This window comes from Colobus angolensis, unplaced genomic scaffold (assembly GCF_000951035.1).
Source record: "Colobus angolensis palliatus isolate OR3802 unplaced genomic scaffold, Cang.pa_1.0 Scaffold230, whole genome shotgun sequence".
Taxonomy (NCBI): domain Eukaryota; kingdom Metazoa; phylum Chordata; class Mammalia; order Primates; family Cercopithecidae; genus Colobus; species Colobus angolensis.
The window spans coordinates 243432-264753 of NW_012115489.1; the positions used below are offsets into that span (position 1 = coordinate 243432).

The 21322-nt window shown below is 41.0% G+C and overlaps 1 protein-coding gene across 5 annotated transcripts in view; it reads left to right on the top strand.

Annotated features, from left to right (window-relative positions):
• Positions 1-21322, top strand: part of RAI14 (retinoic acid induced 14) — a 159526-nt gene that overhangs the window by 103261 nt on the left and 34943 nt on the right. For all 5 annotated transcript variants that reach the window (XM_011944328.1, XM_011944327.1, XM_011944326.1 and 2 more), the window contains one exon: positions 17674-17762. In XM_011944328.1, coding sequence (XP_011799718.1) covers positions 17674-17762 — 89 coding nt within the window. The remainder of the gene's footprint in view (positions 1-17673; positions 17763-21322) is intronic.

Here is a 21322-nt window from a genome sequence, read left to right on the forward strand (position 1 = left end):
TCTTTTGGATGTCAGCCATTTTAACTGGGGTGCAACAGTTAAAATGGCTGACATCCAAAAGACAGACAATAACAAATGTTGGCAAGGATGTGGGGAAAAGGGAACCCTCACACACTGTTGGTGAGAATGTAAATTAGTATAACCATTATGGAGAACAGTTTCGAGGTTCCTCAAAAAACTAAAAATAGAATTATCATATGATACAGCAATCCCACTGCTAGGTATATACCCAAAAGAATGGAAATTGCTATATTGAAAAGATATCTGCACTCTCATGTTTATTGTAGCATTATTCTCAGTAGCCATTATTTGGAAGCAACCTAAGTGTCCATCATCAGATGAATGGATAAAGAAAATGTGGTACATATACACAATGGAGTACTGTTCAACCATCAAAAAAAGAATGAGATCCTGTCATTTGCAACAACATGGATGGAACTGGAGGTCATTATGTTAACTGAACTAAGCCAGGCACAGAAAAACAAACTTTGCCTATTCCCACTTATTTGTGGGAGCTAGAAATTAAACTCATGGAGATAAGAGCAGAATGATGGTTACCACAGGTAGGGAAGGGTAGTGGGTTGGGGGAAAGTGGGGAGGTTAATGGGTACACAAATATGGTTAGATATTTGTTAGATAATGGAATAAATAAGATCTTGTATTTGATAGCACCACAGAATGACTATAGTCAACAATAATTTATTATACATTTTAAAATAACTGAAAGAGTGTAATTGAGTTGTTGGTAACACAAAGAAAGGATAAATGCTTAAAGTGATGGATACCCCCATTTACCCTGATGTGATTATTCACATTTTATGCCTATATTAAAATATCTCGGCTGGCCACAGTGGCTCACACCTGTAATCCCAGCACTTTGGAAGGCTGAGGCAGATGGATCACTGGAGCCCAGGAGTTCAAGGCCAACCTGGACAACATGGCAAAAACCTCTCTCTACAAAAAAATAGAAAAATTAGCTGGGCATGATAGTATGTATCTGTAGTCTCAACTATTCGGGAGACTGAGGTGGGAGGATTGCTTGAGCCAGGGAGATTGAGGCTGTGGTGAGCCAAGATCACACCATTGCACTCCAGCCTAGGTGACAGAATGAGACCATTTCTAAAAAAAACCCCACCAAAACTTATGTGCCCCACAAATATATATACCCACTATGTACCCACAAAAATTAAAAACAAGGAAAAGAGCTGGGTGCAGTGGCTCATACCTGTAATCCCAGCACTTTGGGAAGCCAAGGTGGGAGGATCACTTGAGGTCAGAAGTTCGAGACCAGCCTGGCCAACATGGTGAAACCCCCATCTCTACTAAAAAATACAAGAATTAGCTGAGCATGGTGCCATGCACCCATAATACCAGCAGGAGCCTGAGGTGCGAGAATTGCATGAACCCAGGAGGCAGAAGTTGCCATGAGCCAAGATTGCACCACTGCACTCCAGCCTGGGCGACAAAATGAGACACTATCTCAAGAGACAACAATAACAACAACAAGGAAATCAGCATATCAAAGGTATATCTGCACTTGGACTATTTACAATTCACAATAGCAAAGATATGGAGTCAACCCAAGTGTCAATCAATGGACCAATAGATAAAGAAAATGCAGTACCATATACACAATGGAATACTCTTTGGCCATAATAAGAATGAAATCCTGTCATTTGCAGCAACATAGATGGAACTGGGGGTCATTATGTTAAGTGAAATAAGATCGGCACAGAAAGATGCCACATGTTTTCACTAATATGTGGGAGCCAAAAAAAAAACCCAACAAAAACCTGATCTCAGCCGGGTGCAGTGGCTCATGCCTGTAATCCCAAAACTTTGGGAGACTGAAGCAGGTGGATATGGATCTTCTGAGGTCAGGAGCTCGAGACCAGCCTGACCAACATGGTGAAACCCCGTCTCTACTAAAAATACAAAAATAGCTGGGCATGGTGGTGCATGCCTGTAATCCCAGCTACTCAGGAGGCTGAGGCAGGAGAATCGCTTCAACCCGGGAGGCAGAGGTGGCAGTGAACTGAGATCGTGCCATTGCACTCTAGCCTGGGCAACAAAGCAAGACTCCATCTCAAAAAAACAAAACAAAACAAAACAAAAAAACCCTGATCTCATGAAGACAGAGAATAGAATGGTAGATATTAGAGCATGGGACAGGTGTGTAGTGTGGGTGGGGGGGGGGTGCAGATAAAGAGAGTAGAAACACATCGTTAGATCTACAAATGAATAAACCACATTATTGGATAGACTAGGGTGACTATAGTTAGCAACAATATCTTTCCATTGCAAAGTATGTAGAAGAGAGGACTTTAAATGTTACCCACACATGGAAATGATAAATATTCAAGGTGAAGGATATCCCAAATGCTGACCTGAATTACAATCTATGCATGTAACAAATATTCACATGTACTCCATAATAAGTAAAATATTTTGTGTTAATTAAAATTTTTTAAACATATTTTTAAAGGGAAAAAATGACGGTGTGAAGTTTTTGACTTATTCTATGTTTAGAGCAGTGCTTCTCAAACTTGGATGTGTACATGGAACCAGCTGGGGATCTTGTAAAGGCAGCTTTTGATTCAGTAGGTTTGGAGTGGTGCCTGAGAGTCTGCATTTCTAATATGCTCCTGTTTCCCAGGCCACTCTTTGAGTTAGCCAAGATATAGGCTGTCAAAGTGTTATTTCAGCTACATCAGAATCTGGATAGTACCCTGGCAGGGCATGGTGGCTCATGCCTGTAATCCCAGCACTTTGGGAGGCTGAGATGGGAGGATTGCTAGAGTCCAGGAGTTCTAGAATCTGGTTAGTACCCTGCTATTCCAGGCAGTGACCAGCATCCTGGTCACTGGGCCTGAGTTAGGAAGTAGCTAAGAGGTTTTTATACCCTTCGCATCTCCACGGCTCCACTGCATTCTTGACCTATCTAAATGAAGAGGTTGGTGGGTTTGGTGGCTCACACCTGTAACCCCAGTTTGGGAGAATCACTTGAGACCGGGAGTTTGAGACCAGGCTGGGCAACAGAGTGAGACCCCATTTCTGTAAATTTTTTTTTTTTTTATAAAAAAAGAAAGGAAGAAAAAAACTCTCTTAATGGTATAAATATGTTGGCATATAGACTTTTGAATGACATTTCGTGTCTTTAAAAGGAAAGCCCACACTTTTTAATTAGAAGTAAAAGCTTATATAGAGACAAAGCTGAAGGATGTTTCTAATTTGTTTTGCATTCACTCTTTTATATTCCTTTAAGTGCAGACTTCAGCCGATACTTAACCAAAGGAACTACCTCAGAGGGCTCACTGAGAAAGATCTACACGTTTTACATCTGGACATTTTAGGTTGTAATTAAAATTCTCATTTCTTAAATTTTCCAGAAGATAATAAGTCTTGGCTAGGATGTGGAGAAATTGGAGCTCTCGTGAATTGCTGATAGAGATGTTCAATGATACAGCAGCTTTAGAAAACAGGTTTGCAGTTCCTCAGAAAGTTCAATGTAGTTGCCATATGACTCAGCAATTCCACTCCTCGATATATACCCATTAGTATTGAAAAATGTGTCTACACTTGCTGAGACCAGCTTGGTCATAGAGACCCTAACCCAGCAGCGCTAGAGGAATTAAAGATACACACACAGAAATATAGAGTGTGGAGTGGGAAATCAGGGGCCTCACAGACTTCAGAGCTGAGAGCCTCAAACAGAGATTTGCCCACATATTTATTGACAGCAAGCCAGTCATAAGATTTACTAAAAGTATTCCTTACAGGAAGTAAAGGGATGGGCCAAAATAAAGGGATGAGTCTGGCTAGTTATCTGCAGCAGGAGCATGTCCTTAAGGCACAGATCACTCATGCCGTTGTTTGTGGTTTAGGAATGCCTTTAAGCGGTTTTCCACCCTGGGCGGGCCAGGTGTTCCTCGCCCTCATTCCAGTAAACCCACAACCTTCAGCGTGGGTGTCATGGCCATCACAAACATGTCCCAGTGCTGCAGAGATTTTGTTTATTGCCAGTTTTGGGGCCAGTTTATGGCCAGATTTGGGGGCCTGTTCCCAACATGGCCCCCTTCTCTCTCTCTCTCTTTTTTTTTTTTCCAAGACGATAAAAGCAAAGGCTTCTTTATCACAGTGCGCTGCTTCTCGCAGGAGCCAGGTTCTGCATCTAAAGACTATAGAAATACAACACAGATTAAAAGCACAATCATCACTGAAATCACAGAGCTTCTACATGTTTTTATCCATTTTAATGGGTTACTAGCTGCTAATCTGTCTGCAGCTCCTTCAAGCACTCCAGTTCCTGGCATTAAGGTCAGGTGTGCCTGGGATGCTTTAAATGTTTGTTCTTTTTGTTTTGCAATATCCAAAGACAAATTTGTACAGTGTCCTTCCAGATGCTTTTTTATTCTTTCTCAAAATTTGATCTTATTAAGAGCTATTAATAGTTTCCTCAAATCCTTATGTTTAGCTCCTACAGTGGGCCATATCTTTTGAGGCTGAGGTGCCACTATACCACCATGTTTCCACATAGTAGGAACTCTTGCCGTATTTCTTATCTTTCTACCATCTGACCATTTTGTTCAGATCAGCTGAACATAGTGTGGCCGTGGCATGCAGACTGAGAGGTGCAATTCAAGCTAAACATTCCTTTAGGGGACCAATCAAGAATGGTTCCATAGGAATCGTTGTGCAGCACCTCTGCCTGTTCTGCAATGCAGTCTTCCCAAACAAGTACATTCACTATTTCTGGCAAGGTCCAATTCTGTTTACAAATAGGTTTTTGAGGGCGGTATGCCTCAATTGTAGGAGCAGATTTATAATGGTAAATACTGAGATCAGAAGACATGTGTAACTGTGTCGTAGAGTGATTACATCCAGGCATTATTGCCGGCCAAGATTGATAAATATGCCCAATAAGTATAATTGTTCTCTGTGTCAGCCCTTGTTGAAGGAATACTCACGGCAATGGTGATCACCGCTATCATAGATACCGTTCAATTACTCACTGTGACTAGTTGTCCCACTTTCCTCAGGTTTTCTTCTGCCATCTGTGACAGCTTCTTGATCTGTTCCCAAGTAGGTGGCTGTGTTCGATGGGTGTTGCTCGTGATAGTTGGGGTCCTCCTCAGCATCAGTCTTGACATGGCTGCAACCCGGGGGTCCTTGGGATCCTCCCGGAATCTCTTCCTCGGCATCTGGCTCATGATAAGGTTTCAGGTGTCTTGATGGTATCCAAATTGGCTGTTGATTCTGGCCTGGAGAAACACAAGCATAACCTCTACCCCAAGTTACTATTTTACCTGTTTGCGAAGTTTTTGTTATCGAATTTCTCCTCCAAACCAGTTGTTCTGCTTCTGTCTTTGCAGCTGGTTTCTGTAGATGCTATTCAGCTGCTGATAACATCTGGCCTTTAGGCAGACTCAAAAAATTTAAAGTCAATAATGCAAGATTCAATTGCATATGAGGTGTTCTGTAGTCCCTGTTTCTCCCCTTTTGCTTTTGCAACTGCTGTTTCTGGGAGAGATTCATTCTTTCCACTATGGCTTGTCCTTGAGAATTATATAGGATACCAGTAATGTGTTTAATATTCCATATAGAGAAAAATGCAGCTAGAGGTTGACTAGTGTAGCCTGGGGCATTATCTGTTTTAATAGAAGCTGGAATGCCTATTACCACAAAACACTGGAAAAGGTGACGTTTAACACAGGCAGCAGATTCTCCTGATTGGCATGTAGCCCAGACAAAGGGAGAAAAGGTGTGCACACATACATGTACATAAGCTAGTCTCCCAAACGAGGGAAGATGTGTGACATCCATTTGCCAAAGAGAATTAGGTTCCAATCCTTGAGGATTAACTCCTCCTGGAAAAGATGAGGAATGCACCCTTTGGCAAGTTAGGCATTGCTGGATAATAGCTTTAGCTTCTTTCAGCATTTGTAGTTAATTGTGTGGAATGCACCACGTATGAAGAATTAGAAATCACATTTATGGGCATATTAAAAGCAGTCAATACCTCAATTACAGCGACAAGCTCTGCTTTTTGAGCTGAAGTATAGGGTGTCTGAAAAACTTTACCTTTTGAGCCAGAATAAGAAGTTTTACCATTACTAGACCCATCTGTAAAGACATTTTCAGCACCTGCAATTGGTTTAAATTTAGTTATTCTAGGGAGGATCCAATTAGTTAATTTGAAAAATTGACACAATTTCGTTTTAGGAAAATGATTATTGAGAATACCCACAAAGTCAGCTAAATGGGTTTGCCAAGTAAGACTATTTATAAAAACTTGCTGTATTTGTGCCTTCGTGAGAGGGACAATAATTTTTCCAGGATCATATCCATGTAATTTAACAATCTGAGTTTTCCCATTTTCTATCATAGTAGCGATTTGATCCAAATAAGGAGTTAGAGTCCGTGAATTAGTATGTGGAAGAAAAAGCCACTCTACTAAGTCCTTCTCATGGACAATAACACCAGTAGGTGAATGCTGAGTTGGAAAAATTAGCAAGTCTAGGGTCTTCTCTGGATCTATTCTATTTATTTGAGCTTTACGGACTCACTTTTCGATTAGCTGCAGCTCTGCCTGAGCTGCTTTTGTTAATTGCTGAGGGCTAGTGAGACTGGGATCTCCTCTAAGGATAGAAAATAGATTACTCATGGCATAGGTAGGAATGCCTAGAGCAAGTCATATCCAATTAATGTCCCCTAGTAATTTTTGAAAGTCATTTAATGTTTTCAACTGATTCCTATGTATGGCTACTTTCTGTGGCACAGCGGTAGTGTCATTTACTAAGGTCCCCATAGGTTGTATAACTGAATTAATGGCTCTTAAATCAGTTAACATTCTCCATTTACCTGATTTTTTCTTAATAACAAAGACTGGAGAATTTCAGGGGGAAAATGTTGGAGCTACGTGTCCTTTCTCTAATTGTTCATTAACGAAGTCCTCTGCAGCCTCCAGTTTCTCTTTACTTCGTGGCCATTGTTCTATCCAAATTGGCTTATCTGTTAACCATTTTAAAGGTATAGGTTCTGGAGGCTTAAAAGTGGCCACCAGCAAAAATGATATCCTAAACCTTGGCCGGAAATTTGTCTTTCTGCTTGAAGCAGTTCCTTCAAACCTTGCAAATTTTTTGCTAGTCCCATACCAGGGACATACCCCATTTCATGCATCACATGTTGACTTTGAGGGCTATATAATTGTTCTGGAATCAGAACTTGTTCTCCCCATTGTTGTAATAAATCTCTTCCCCATAAATTTATAGGTACAGAAGTTATAATTGGTTGAATAGTCCCAGGTTGTCCATTGGGCCCTTCACAGTGCAAAATATAACTACTTTGATATACTTCAGGGGCTTTCCCAACTCCAGCTATGTTAAATTGAGTGGGTTGAACTGACCACGTGGACAGCCAGTGCTGTAGAGAAATGATTGAAATGTCTGCTCCTGTATCTACCAAACCTTTAAATTTCTTTCCCTGAATAGTTATTTCACAGGTAGGATGTTTGTCAGTAATTCTGTTCACCCAATAAACTGCTTTGCCTTGTTTATTTGTGCTTCCAAATCCTCCTGTTCATTTAATTTCACTTTTCCCCATTTCCACGTATGGCACAATCAGGAGCTGTGCTATGCGCTCTCCTGGCTCTGCTTTCCAGGGAACAGAAGTAGATATAATAATTTGAGTTTCCCCATTGTAATCTGAGTCAGTGACTCCTGTTTGCATTTGTACCCCTTTTAAATTTAAACTAGACCTTCCTAGAAGTAATCCTATCGTTCCCACTGGCAAGGGTCCATAGACTCCTGTTAGGACCTTTTGCAGGGGATCCCCAGGCAGAAGGCTCACAACTTTTATGCAGCATAAATCTACTGTGGCACTACCGGCCGTGGCGAGGGACAGACATTGTACAGGGGTGAGGGAGTGGCCTGAACCAGAAATACCCCGGTTTGGAATGGGGTCTGGGATGGGCCCCTCAGGGCGTTTCCCAAATTTAAAAGGAAATGGCTCAGCTGGGCATGGTGGCTCAAGCCTGTAATCCCAGCACTTTGGGAGGCCGAGACGGGCAGATCATGAGGTCAGGAGATCAAGACCATCCTGGCTAACACGGTGAAACCCTGTCTCTACTAAAAAATACAAAAATCTAGCCGGGCAAGGTGGCGGGTGCTGTAGTCCCAGCTACTCAGGAGGCTGAGGCAGGAGAATGGCATAAACTCGGGAGGCGGAGCTTGCAGTGAGCTGAGATCCAGCCACTGCACTCCAGCCTGGGTGACAGAGCGAGACTCCGTCCCAAAAAAAAAAAAAAAAAGGAAATGGCTCAAATGTAGCTACAATATTTCCCTGTTGATCTGGGGGTTGTACGCTAACAGGGAACTGCCAGGCCTCTAAACTACCCTCTCATCTAGCTTGCTGAATTCCTGCCTGAGTAGAACTGAGAGCGGTCACTCGAGGCGCTGCTCAAACAGTCACTGGGGCAACTACTTTTTGCCCAATGTCCTCTGGAAATGAAAGATCTGGAGGGTCAGGCCACTCTTTTTCTTCAGAATAAGGAGGGGGTGCAGAAGGGTAGGGATGTACCTCTTCCTCCTCTGCCACTTTAGCTTTAGCTGGCAAACAAACCTTTTCTGTTACTTCATTATACTCTCCTTCCTCCTCATCATTAATGTGAAAAGGTTCCAAGGTGGAACGAACCAGAGCCCACACTTGTCCAATTGTTACCCTGATGCTTCCAAGCTCCCCTTCTTACTCACTACAGGGATTGCTTAAAAGAGTACTCGGGTGTCCTCCAGCTTAGCTCCACGTTTTCCAACTGTCGCCACAGCGACCCTTCAACCTGGGTTCGAGCCTCCACGTTGGGCACCACTTGCTGAGACCAGCTCGGTCGTGGAGACCACAACCCAGCAGTACTAGAGGAATCAAAGACACACACACAGAAATATAGAGTGTGGAGTGGGAAATCAGCGGTCTCACAGCCTTCAGAGCTGAGAGCCTCAAACAGAGATTTACCCACATATTTATTGACAGCAAGCCAGTCACAGGATTTGCTACAAGTATTTCTTATGGGAAGTAAAGGGATGGGCTGAAATAAAGGGATGGGTCTGGCTAGTTATCTGCAGCAGGAGCATGTCCTTAAGGCACATATTGCTCATGCCATTTGTTCAGGAACATCTTTAAGTGGTTTTCCACCCTGGGTGGGCCAGGTGTTCCTTGCCCTCATTCTGGTAAACCCACAACCTTCAGCATGGGCGTCATGGCCATCATGAGCATGTCACCGTGCTGCAGAGATTTTGTTTATGGCCAGTTTTGGAGCCAGTTTATGGCCAAATTTGGGGGCCTGTTCCCAACGGCCATATGACTCAGCAATTCCGCTCCTCAGTATGTACCCATTAGTATTGAAAAATGTGTATACACAACCACTCGTATGGGAATGTTGGGGCAGTGATAATAATCCCCAGTAAAAACAACTGAAATGTCCAACAGATAATGAATAGATAAACAAAATGTGGCATATCCATACAATGAAATATTATTAAGGAAGGAATGAAGTATTGATGCATACTGCAACATGGATGAACCTTGAAAACATGCTAAATGAGAGAAACCAGACACAAAGGACCGTGTATTATACGATCCCATCTTTAAAAGAAAATGTCCAGAATAGGCAAATCCATAGAAACTGCAAGTAGATTTGTGGTTTCCTGGGAGTTTGGAAAGTAGGGAAATGGGGAGTGACTGCTAATGGATAAAAGGATTTTTTTTGGGAGGAGATGATGCAAATGTTCTAGAATTAGATAATGACGTTGGTTGCCAGCTTTGTGCATATACTAAAAGCAACTTAATTGTGCATTTTTAAAATGGTGATTTTTGTGGTATGTGGATTATAACTCAATATAAAGATTAAATTCTCTTTTTATTTTGTTTTTTGGTCTTTGTTTAATTTGTTTTTATAGAATTATGTTTTTAGTATATACATTGCCTTTAATGGTTTATTACAGAGTTTCTTAACCTGGGTACTACTGATTTTTTTTTTTTTCTAGACAGGGTCTCACTGTCACCCAGGCTAGAGTGCAGTGGTGGCATGATCACAGCTTACTATAGCTTCTACCTCCCAGGCTCAAGCTATCCTCCCGCCTTAGCCTCCCAAGTAGTTGGGACTACAAGCATGTGCTACCTCACCTGGCTAATGTTTTTAATTTTTTTTTTGTAAAGACAGGATTTGGCCATGTTGTTCAGGCTGGTCTTGAACTCCTGGGCTCAAGCAATCTGCCCCCCTCCGCCTCCCAAAGTACTGGGATTGCAGGTGTGAGCCACCACACTCAGCCCACTACTGATATTTTGGTCTGGATAGATAATTTGTAGTTGTGGGGACCTATCTCTACATTGTAGAGATGGTCAGCAGCATCTCTGGCCTCTGCAGATTAGATGCCAATAGAATCTCCCTCCGCTCCCTCTTCCCTAGTCCATAATAAAAAATGTCTCCAGACATTGCCAAATATTCCAAGAACAGGGGTGCAAAAGCACCCCCAGTTGAAACCATTGGTTCTCTTTAGTCTTCCTGCTAAAAGTCAAGCTCCATAAAGGCAGGAACTTTGTTTTATTCATTATTGTTTCCTTAGAACCATGTCTCACAAATAGATACCCTGATGTTATAGTAAATATATGAATGAATACTTTTAGCTATAGAAGTAGCAGTACCTGTAAAAATATACAACTATAGAAATACCAAAATGATACGATACTTGAGTTAATTCCAATGCCTTAGAATTAACATTGTTAAGAATACCATGTTTGGCTGGGCATGGTGGCTCACACCTGTAATCCCAGCACTTTGGGAGGCTGAGGCAGGTGGATCACTTGAGGTCAGGAGTTCAAGACCAGCCTGGCCAAAATGGTGAAACCCCATCTCTGCCAAAACACAAAAATTAGTCAGGCATGGTGGTGCACACTTGTAATCCCGGCTGCTAGGGAGGCTTAGGCACAAGAATCACTTGAACTGGGGAAATGGAAGTTCAGTGAGCCAAGACTGAGTCACTGCACTCTAGCCTGGGTGACAGAGCGAGACTCCATCTCAAAACAGAAACAAAAACAAAAAACACTATGTTTAAAGAGGACAGGTAAGTTTTATCAACTTATTGCCCTCGCCCCCTACCCCATCCTAATCTGTGAGTTCTCTTTATTTAGAGACAGTTGCCAGCTATCTAGGACACAGGCCATCAGAGGGCACCAGTCATGCTCTTAATGAGTCGTGTGCTGGCCTTGGGCACCATCTGCTTCCTAAGCCTGAGATGACCCCACAGATGACTGCCTGCCATCTAGATACAGCACCCCAGCCTGTGAGGATGCTGACATTTATCAGTCACCACATACATGAGAAGGGAAATCTACTCACCGTCATCTACATATCAGGTTCTGCCACTGGCTGGTCATGTTTTTCTACCCAAAAGAACCTAACTTTCCACTTGAGTATCTTATTCAAAGTTTGCTGTGCTTCTGGTTCACATTCCGAGGCTAAATGTTAATGACTTGCTGCTGCCAAACCCTGCTTTGGGGATGATCACTTCTGTGAGAGGTGCCAGAACGTCAGCTTCTCAAGTGTGGGCGTTAGACAAGGCTTGTCTTGGATGGTTTATTGTGGTTTGCTACTTGTCTACGACTTTGTTCCCAAGTTTCCATTCAATGGAAACACACATAGCTTTTGCCCCTCCTTTCCCCTCTCTTCGTTTTTTAAGCAGTGGTGGTTCTGATTTAACTTTTGCTACTGTGTCCTTTGTGAACATTGCAACAATTCCTTTTATCAAGCAACGTATCACAGACTCTGTGCCGTGCTTTGTGTTGGTGAGGATACAATAATTGGAGGCATGTTTTGAGTGTTTATTTCCCACTTCACACTTTACAAAGTGCTTTTGTACGTAATTCCTGTATTCCTCATAACGCATTTTACTGATGTGGAAATGGAGATAGAGCCTAATAAGTAAGGAAGCATAGATGCAAACCCAGATAGTCTGAGTCCTTAAGGTTACCAGCACTACCTCCCTAATATCCTGCTTCTTGTTATACTTTATCATCTGACTAGATGTTTTTGTCCCTCTTCTAAGCTTTGATAAAGCTATAAGGTTGGAAGCTTTAATTTTTCAAAATCACAGACATTAGGAATAAGAACCAGAGTCCCTGAAGTTAAAACGTTAAGATGATTTGATATCCAAATTAGATACAGAAAGGAAGTTAGTAGTGTGGTTTTCCCACCCTGTTCTTCTGTACATTGGTGTTTATTCCACTCCTGATTAATAACTGCTTCTAGGCATAGGGTTGGAGAATGAGACAAAAAGGAGGCAAGGGTCCTATTTCTAGGAGCTTCCTTTCTCTCTGAGGGGAATAAACTAAGTGAGGCTGCTCTTTCAGTTGGTTGTTCAAGCGTAAGATACCCAGATTGAATATATAAGTGCTTTCATAATATACAGGAGATGGGTTGGTAGGGAATTGCCAACAGTCATTTCGTTGTCTGATTTGTGCCTATTTCTTCTGCATTTGCACACTTTTCACACAAACAGGACAAAGCTGACCATTGTGGTTTTCTTTTATGTGATAACTCATTGAGCAAACTCTTTCAGGTTATAGATGCTACATTCCAAGTTAAGTAGTAAAATGATTTTCTGACTAAAATTATGGCAATGATTCATTACTGTATTATATAAAAAGTAAGGTATTTTAAGGAGTTAGAGCAAGCAATAGAGATCAAAATGACTTTCTTGATAGTTATTCTTTCTTATTTTGCATTTTTTTCTAAACCTAGCCTGTACATTTTTAATAGTAGAATATGGTACAAGGTATTATATATATAACATGTATAGTGTGTATATGGGCGTGTGTGTATATATACATAGTATATAGTATAGAATATTTAGTAAATTTTATTTTACTTCTAACTCATTACTGAAGAACCCTCGTTATTACACAGGATATGCCCACAGAACTTATTGAGAATTTCCCAGTTGTAGACCACAATTCTAGCATGTACTTCAATGAGTAGTATGTCAGTGACTCTGATAAAATTAAGTAATTCCGTTAGAGTCTGCATCAAGTAGAATGAATGAAACCTTAGCATGATGGGAGGGTTCAGGAGCTGATACATTTTTGTATTTTCTGAGAGTCTTAATTACATTTTACAAATTACATGGATGGTTGAGCTGGTAAGAAGTATGTGAATTTTGATGGCTTTTTAATTTTGTTTTTGTAGCGGTTGTTTGTATCCATGTGTGTTGGTGCCCATATGTATTGTTTGGGGTTTGGTTATTCTCTCAAAACCAAGTTTACCATAAAAAGTTTGAATTTTAGTATTTCTTTATTGAGTAGTGGGACGTTCCAGACTGTGTGCTGGCTTTTACTAAAGTCATTTGTTTTTCTTACCCGTGGAGAGGTATATTCTTGAACCCTTTAAACAGGTCTCTACTTTGGCCTAAGACCACATTCGAAAACTTTTTTGAAGTCACTTATTATATGCCATATAATTAAAAAGTTACATGGTATATTCTCTCATTACATTTTAGCCACAATGCCCATATATTAAATAAGCAAACAAACTATATGTGGCAATTAAAACTTAAAAAGGATAGCCTGAATTGGCTCTTAGAAATGTTTTATCAGATAATATCCACTAGAACTTAACAGTTCATCCTGTGGATCATCACACACAAAATACTCAACCCTGCTGTAATTCAGAGTTCTAGCAGGAATAGGTAGCATCAAATAGGATAATTGATGAGAGCTTAAGAAAGGAACTATTTACAAATATGTGGCCAGGTTAAGGGAAACCAGTAAGGTTGGGAATGCTGCCCAGGATTCTAGCAACAGTGAGAATCTATTTCTACTCTTGACATGAAGGGGTAAGGAGGGAGAGCTGCAGCTGTGGCTTTGGGAGAGCCAGCCTGGCAGAGCTGTGGCCTTCACAGAGGAAGGCCGCCACTGTCGAGGTGTGGCCAGGGAAGGAGGGGAGGAGATGACGCCCTGAACCCTATTGTCATTCTCACTGGGCAAGCCCAGCCAGGAGCCAAAACACAGAGCAGCCCATTGGATACAGTTCATTAGGGGACTGCCTCTGGGCAGAGGGCAGACCCGGAGGGGCAGAGAGAGCACACAGCATTAGTGACTATCTCCCCAAGAGCAGACTCACAGACTGTTTCCTGGCTTTGCTTCCATTTCCCAGAAGTGCATACCCAGTGAGAGGAATGATGACACACAGTGGACCTCCTTGTCTGGGTAAATGGATCATACACTTCTAGCTAAAATGATCAGTTTTTCCCTTTCCTGCTTTTCAAGATCATTCCTATGCCTGTGTGTTTTAGAAAGCAGAGCAGAAGCTTTTGTGTGACATCAGAACACAGCAAACACCTGGATGTTAGAGTTTTCTTGCAGAAACACCTTGAAATAATGTTTAACTGAATTCCATGAACTAGCAATGGTTTTACTAGCAAAAAATATGGTATTAGATGCATGCAGTGTAAAATCAAAGCCAAGACTATCCTTACAGAATGAGCTGTTTCTAGTTATTTATATTTGTTTGTACTTTGTCCGTTTTATCTGTAAAAGCAGTTAAGTGATGCAGCTTTAGGTAAAATACATGAAGAGAAAATAATGAATTTGGAAAATTCTGTCATTCTATTTTCTCAGCAGGACACAAGCATTCTGCAGGATAATGGTTGGAAAGTCCCCAGAATAGAGAAAAAAAGTCACTTACTGATCTAAACTCTCAATGGGAGAGGCAGGACAAAATAAAATCTCTCACTATCACACACAATTTATTAAAGCATATGCAATGAAGCTTTAACTAACTGGATCCCTCAATAAAATGTGTTTCAGCCATCAAATATGTCAATTCAGGTTGATATCAGGGATTTTCTTTTAAAAAGCTGTGTCTAAGAAAATTCTGTTCTGGGAATGGAAATTGAGCACAGCTTCCTAACACCTCACTTCTGCCTTGTGTTGATTGGGGGCCTTCCAAGTGATGATCCTGAAACTCTGCATTTCCCAGATCATTTGCAGAATATCGTATCACGTTCGCCAGACTGCATTTACCAATGTACAGGAGTAGCCTACAATAATGTTTCACTGGCAGATGGTCTGCAGTTCTAACCACCCATAAATAGACTATGTAATGCAGAGGTAATCTAAGAAGGCTCAGAGTAGAAAAAATTAAAAATATCACATGCGGAAGGGGTTAGTAACTAAAAGGGGCACATGGAGAACTTCTGGGGTGCTAGCAGGGGGGTTTTGGGGTCTCTGACCACATTGTTTCTTGATTCGTATGAAGGAAAAATATTTCATTTGTGAAAATTTAGCAAGCGATACAATTATATGTGTAGCTTTCTTTACATGTTATATTTCAATCAAAAGTTAAATATAGATAAATATAATTGATTGATTGGGGTGTGTGTATATGTACATGTGCAGTAGACACTTCCTGGTATGTTTATCTTTAGAATGGGATATGGCTACTCTCTTATTTAGATACTTTTGATTTAGTTTTTAGGAGATGGCATAGTGAACAGCTTACAAACAAACACAAAGAGATTAAGAAGCTAAACATTAATCAATTTTAGGGCTTAGTAATCCAGGGGCATTTCAATTAGTATCCCTAAACATACAGTTCAATAATTGAAGAGCTCCATATTCCCAAGAGCAATTAATTATGTTACATGTACTATTATTAAGGCTGGGAAACTTTTAGAAACCTTCCACCAAGGTTAATAATAACCTTACTGCTTAAAGGTGAACTTATTATAAAATGAAGCTATCCTAACAGTGTTGAGAAGTGGAATAATTTATTGCACTCCCAATATAGTTTGGTTAAGCTATATTGAATCAGGATTTCCATTTAAACAAGTCACTATGGACAGGCGTGGTGGCTCATGCCTGTAATCCCAGCACTTTGGGAGACTGAGGTGGGTGGATCACCTGAGGTCAGGAGTTTGAGACCAGCCTGGCTAACATGGTGAAACCCCATCTCTACTAAAAATACAAAAATCAACTTGGTGTGGTAGCACTCGCACGTAATCCAGCTGTTCGGGAGGCTGAGGGAGGAGAATCACTTGAACCTGGGAGGCGGAGTTTGCAGTGAGCCAAGATTGTGCCACTGCACTCCAGCCTAGGCAACAGAATGAGACTCCATCTCAAACAATATTAAAAAATGAAAAGTCACTACATTCCCAAATTATTGCATGAAAAATTTTACTGTAATGTGAAATCACTTATAAAATAAATTGTGACTGTAAATAGATATTACACATAGATTGCTGCACAAATACAGAAGTAGTTCCAGTGAGTAGAGCCAGGTAAGCTAAAATAATTAAACATTAGAGCCAAAGGAACCATTAGAAATTATTTGACTTGATCCCCAGCCTTTAAAATGGAGGAAATTTAGGCACAGAGAGGTTAAAATGACTTCCCAAAACACACAGATCATTATGTTATGGCTGATTTGCAATGAGTACTGAAGTATTCCTATTTGTTGATATGTCCCCCTCACTCAGCCAAGTTATTAAGAGAAGAAGTCTGGAATCAGACCAACTTGGGTTTAAACATCAGCTATTGGACTTTCCAGTTGAATGTTATCCTGGATTTCAATGACATATCCTACCCAGTGAGAAAATATTATCTGGACATTAATTCAGAGGTGCAGACACTAAGAGACTTCATGAGAGGTATCCTGAGGTCACATCCCTAAAAGAGGACTGAGGCAGGAGAAGAACTAGAAGGCTCATTAACCTCTCTGAAGGATGGAAACTGAGAGAAGGGAAACTTGCCCAAATTTTGCAGCCATCTTGGCCTCTGGGCCTGACCACCCAGTGGAATTGTGCTTTGCTTCTTTCTGCATGCAAAAGTGCCCTTCATCCCAGGGTATGCAGGGATGATTGATTTGGCATTTGGATATTATCCCTTCCTCTAATGCCCAGTCTAAACATGCTGATCATGGTTCGTGCTCCCAAGTTTCATTGAGTTCTGGAGTCTTAATGGTGGGTTTTCTCTAATGCTGTTTGCACTAGAGTGTAGACACCTGCCATCTAATGAAGACAGTAATAGAACTCACCTTTAAAGAGCTGTCATAGGAATGAGAAACAATGCCTAAAAGTGTGTAGTCAGATGCTTGGCCCACATTAGACACTTATCAAATATTGCATGCAACTATTGTTACTCAGATACAACACAACAGTGGGCATTGAGTTGTCCAAGAACCTTGGCCACTCTTTGACTTAGATAAGATTTCTTTTTAGAGCATATCACTTTAAAATGGTGAAATAGCTGTGGTGAAAACACTAGACAATAGGAAAACATTGATAAAGATATTACTTAGAAATTCAATCTAGTTGGGACTTTCTGATTTGTTTCATCAAGAGATAAATATATGGCTGAATCTTACTTTTTTCAAGCCTGGTCTTTGGGGCTGGAAGATCAAACTCCTGCTCCATCACTTAACTACAGCTGTCAATGAGAAAATTCTCAGACCATCCTGAGCCTCTGTTTCCTCCTCTTCAAAATGAGATTGATAATAATGCGTAGTCAGTGGGTGTTTGTGGAGCTCAAGGAAGAGAAATTGTACATGAAATGGCGGGGGGAAAAATTGGCTGGAGATGAACATTAAAGAGTAGAAATCTCAAGGAGATTGTGTTTACTTCTTTCCAGTTTCCATCTTGCTGCTGCAAAAGGACACGTGGAATGCCTCAGGGTCATGGTTACACATGGTGTGGATGTGACAGCCCAAGATACTACCGGTATGTGGTTTTTAATCTCTTAAGTCAGCAGGCCAGCACTAGATTAGGTATCAAAAGGTGATACATATTCATTATGGAAAATTTAAGGCCAGGTGTGGTAACTCACCCTGTAATTACAGCACTCTGGGAGGCTGAGGTGGGTGGATCACTTGAGGCCAGGAGTTCGAGGCCAAATTGGCCAACATGGTGAAACCCCATCTCTACTAAAAATACAAAAATATGTAGCCAGGCATGGTGGCATGCACCTGTAATTCTGGCTACTCAGGAGGCTGAGGCATGAGAATCGCTGGAATCCTGGAGGCTGAGGTTGCAGTGAGCCGAGATTGTGCCACTGCACTCCAGCCTGGGCAACAGAACAAGACTGTCTCCAAAAAAAAAAGAAAGAAAAAATTAGAGTCTACAGATAAAATTTAGAGTCCAAAAGAAGAAAAGAGAATCACCTCCAATAACTGGACTCTGACATGGTTTCGTTATGTAGCCTACTTCTGTGTTTTCATCTTTCATGTGGTTAGTCAACTGGAGACTGTATGCTTCTTATCCTCATTTTTTATATTATTTTCTAAGATTATATGTACAGACCAAGGAATAGTCCCTAATTTTTGTTTTTATGAATCATAGTGTGAGGTGATGAGTGAGTTACTCAGGAGCTCATTTCATCAACTGAGATAGGCTCTGTAGATGGAAGCCTTGATCTTCATCTGACCAGCTGCCCACGATTCTCACCCCTTTCTGTACTTCAGGGCATCCAGTTCACCTGGGAACTTGAAGGAAGGGAAAAGAGAAGAATAAACAGTACACACACACACACGCACAAATATATATACCTACACTTTACTCTCTGAGATTCAGATTCCATTGTCTGGATGTTGCCAGTCAACTGGTATTTTTTTTTAAAGCTCCCCGGGTGATTCTGATGTGAAGCCAGTGTTGACAAATGATGAACAAGGCAAATGGAGACAAAAGGTAGCAGTCTTACCGTCCTATAAGAAGGAACCCCTGGGGTGTCCAGCCTGAGATTCTGCCCCTGCTGGCCACCCCAAAGGACCAAAGTAACCACTGATGGCTTTTCATTTTTCTATTGTACTCGAGAATTTTTGGCTTCTAATAGGTTTTTATTAGTGTTTACTGGGATACAAAATCAGCCTAACTCCATTGCCTTTATCAAGGGTTTTCATGAATCTGTAATGGATCTCTCTTTTCTCCCACTGCCAAAATTGGCCTCTTCAGACTAGTCATCTTGGGGGATCAGCCAGGTATTGCAGGAATGCTATTATTACTCAAAATATGGTTGGGAACAGGTTTAGAATTGTTTTCATTGTGTGAGGACTTAAAAAAAAGAATCTCAGTGGTTGGGAATCTTTATCCTTTGAGAATAGGGTTTTTTTTTTAGGGCAAATCTAAGAGCCCTAAAAAAATTTGATGTCAAGTCAGGTAAATAATGTGTCAAACTGGTAAAACCGTTTTTGGTCAAAAATAGGGAGTGATTGAAATAACAGAATGATTTTTCTGAGCAGTTCCACAGAAAGTTCCAAAAATATTTTAAGAAATGGCAACACCAATATAGGGGGATAAGTGGTTTCCTTAAGTGACTGCCTTGAGGGAAATACTAATTTATGTTGTTCCAATTAAAGTCATCTTTAATCTCAAGACTCAATTATTGTGTTTGTTTTTAAAGTTCATTGTCATTGCTCTTAAAGTTATGCCATAAAACCACATGGTACAGTATGATTTGCTAAAATACCCCTAATGAGATGTATGTCCTCTTAAGTAGGGGAAGTTTCCCTCTAAGAAACCCATAATCTGAAAGCATTAGCTCAGAGTGAATAAACTGGTGTTGTCACATAGTTTTGTTTCATTGTACTTGATGTTAAGAAATAGATTGGACAGGACTGTAGTTATTTTCAGCATAACCAAAATCTTCCCTCACCTCTTTTTATTGTAGGGAAAAATGTTTTTTGTTTTGTTTTGGTTTGTGTGTGTGTGTGTGTGTGTGTTTTGTTTTGAGATGGAGTCTGGCTCTGTTGCCAAGGTTGGAGTACACTGGCACGATCTCTGCTCCCTGCAACTTCTGCATCCCAGGTTCAAGTGACTCTCCTGCCTCAGCCTCCTGAGTAGCTGGGATTACAGGCACCTACCACCATGCCTGGCTAATTTTTGTGTTTTTAGTAGAGATGGGGTTACACCATCTTGGCCAGGCTTGTCCTGAACTCCTGACCTCAGGTGATCCACCCACCTCGGCCTCCCAACGTGCTGGGATTATAGGCATGAGCCACCATGCCCAGCCAGAATAAGTTATTTTTAATACATGCTCATTGTAGAAAAGTTAAGAAATATAGTAAACTATAAGGAAGATAACTCAAGTTCCTACTCCTATCAGAAAGAAAAAAAAAATTTTCTATTTTGTTGTATTTCCTTCTAGATTTTCCCAATACATTTTTACATGCCTGAGATCATATTATACAATAAATTCTATATCCTGCATTTTAATTTAATAAATATCCCACAAGTTTCATTTCCCGCATTAAAGGCTCTTAAGAAGCATAGTTCTTTGTGGCCTCATAACACCCTGTGGGTAAAGGTCGTATTTATCACCAGAGCTCTAACCAGTTCCTGAGAGGCTGGTACAGTGTTGGGCAGGAAGACCTGGATGCCCCAGGGCAGTGCCCACTTCCTGCAGACTAAGATGGAACCACTCTCTAAGAAGCAACACTGGATGGAGTGCTGCAGACACAGCCTGGGTATTTCCCGGGATTGGCCAGTGGGAACCAATTGAAATTGGTGGAATCCACAGCACTTTGGGGTCGCAGGACATTGTCCAAACATTCCATGGGTTGAAGATGTCTCAGAGCTCCCGTCACTTCCTTCTCCCCTGACATTTTTAGCCATGATGCCAGCACTTCGCTCCTTGGGCTTCATTGTTTTACTTTGCTCTGAATGAGGTACCAGCTTCTTCCCATGATTTCTTGAAAGCATGCAAAGAGAACACAGGAACAAAAGAAGAAGAACACTGCATGGACAAAAGTGCATCTAGAAAAACACTTCTCATTTTTTTTCTGTCCCAATAAACAGGTTAAATTGTAATGGCTTTTATTGCCCATGCCTGTGTCTTACCTGTTGGCTATAATACCCACCTGCTCACCCTCCCTCTCAAGAAAGCATATCTGAATACAAGGGAAGGATGAGGTTGCATTAGTAACAGTGCTTAGTGGTCATCACTAGTCCTAAACACGTGTTGTGGTGGTTAAGGGATGAATTAAATGGCTTAACTTTTACAGGTACTGTCTTTTCACTGAACCTACCTTAAGTTTTGCCGCTTTATTACTGAGATGCAGTCACCTTCAATCTCAAGACCCAGTGAGAACTGGTACAAAGATCTGTTACCATAAATCCTGCCCTGTAGAATTTTTGAAAAAAACAAAACACACACACACACACACACACACACACACAAAACTATCTTTCAAAATCTATTACACTGGCTCTTTTTATTCTTTTTATCCGTGATTAATGTCTTCAGGATGGTCAAATTGGTATAATTTCCTACTTTTTAAACTTTTGAC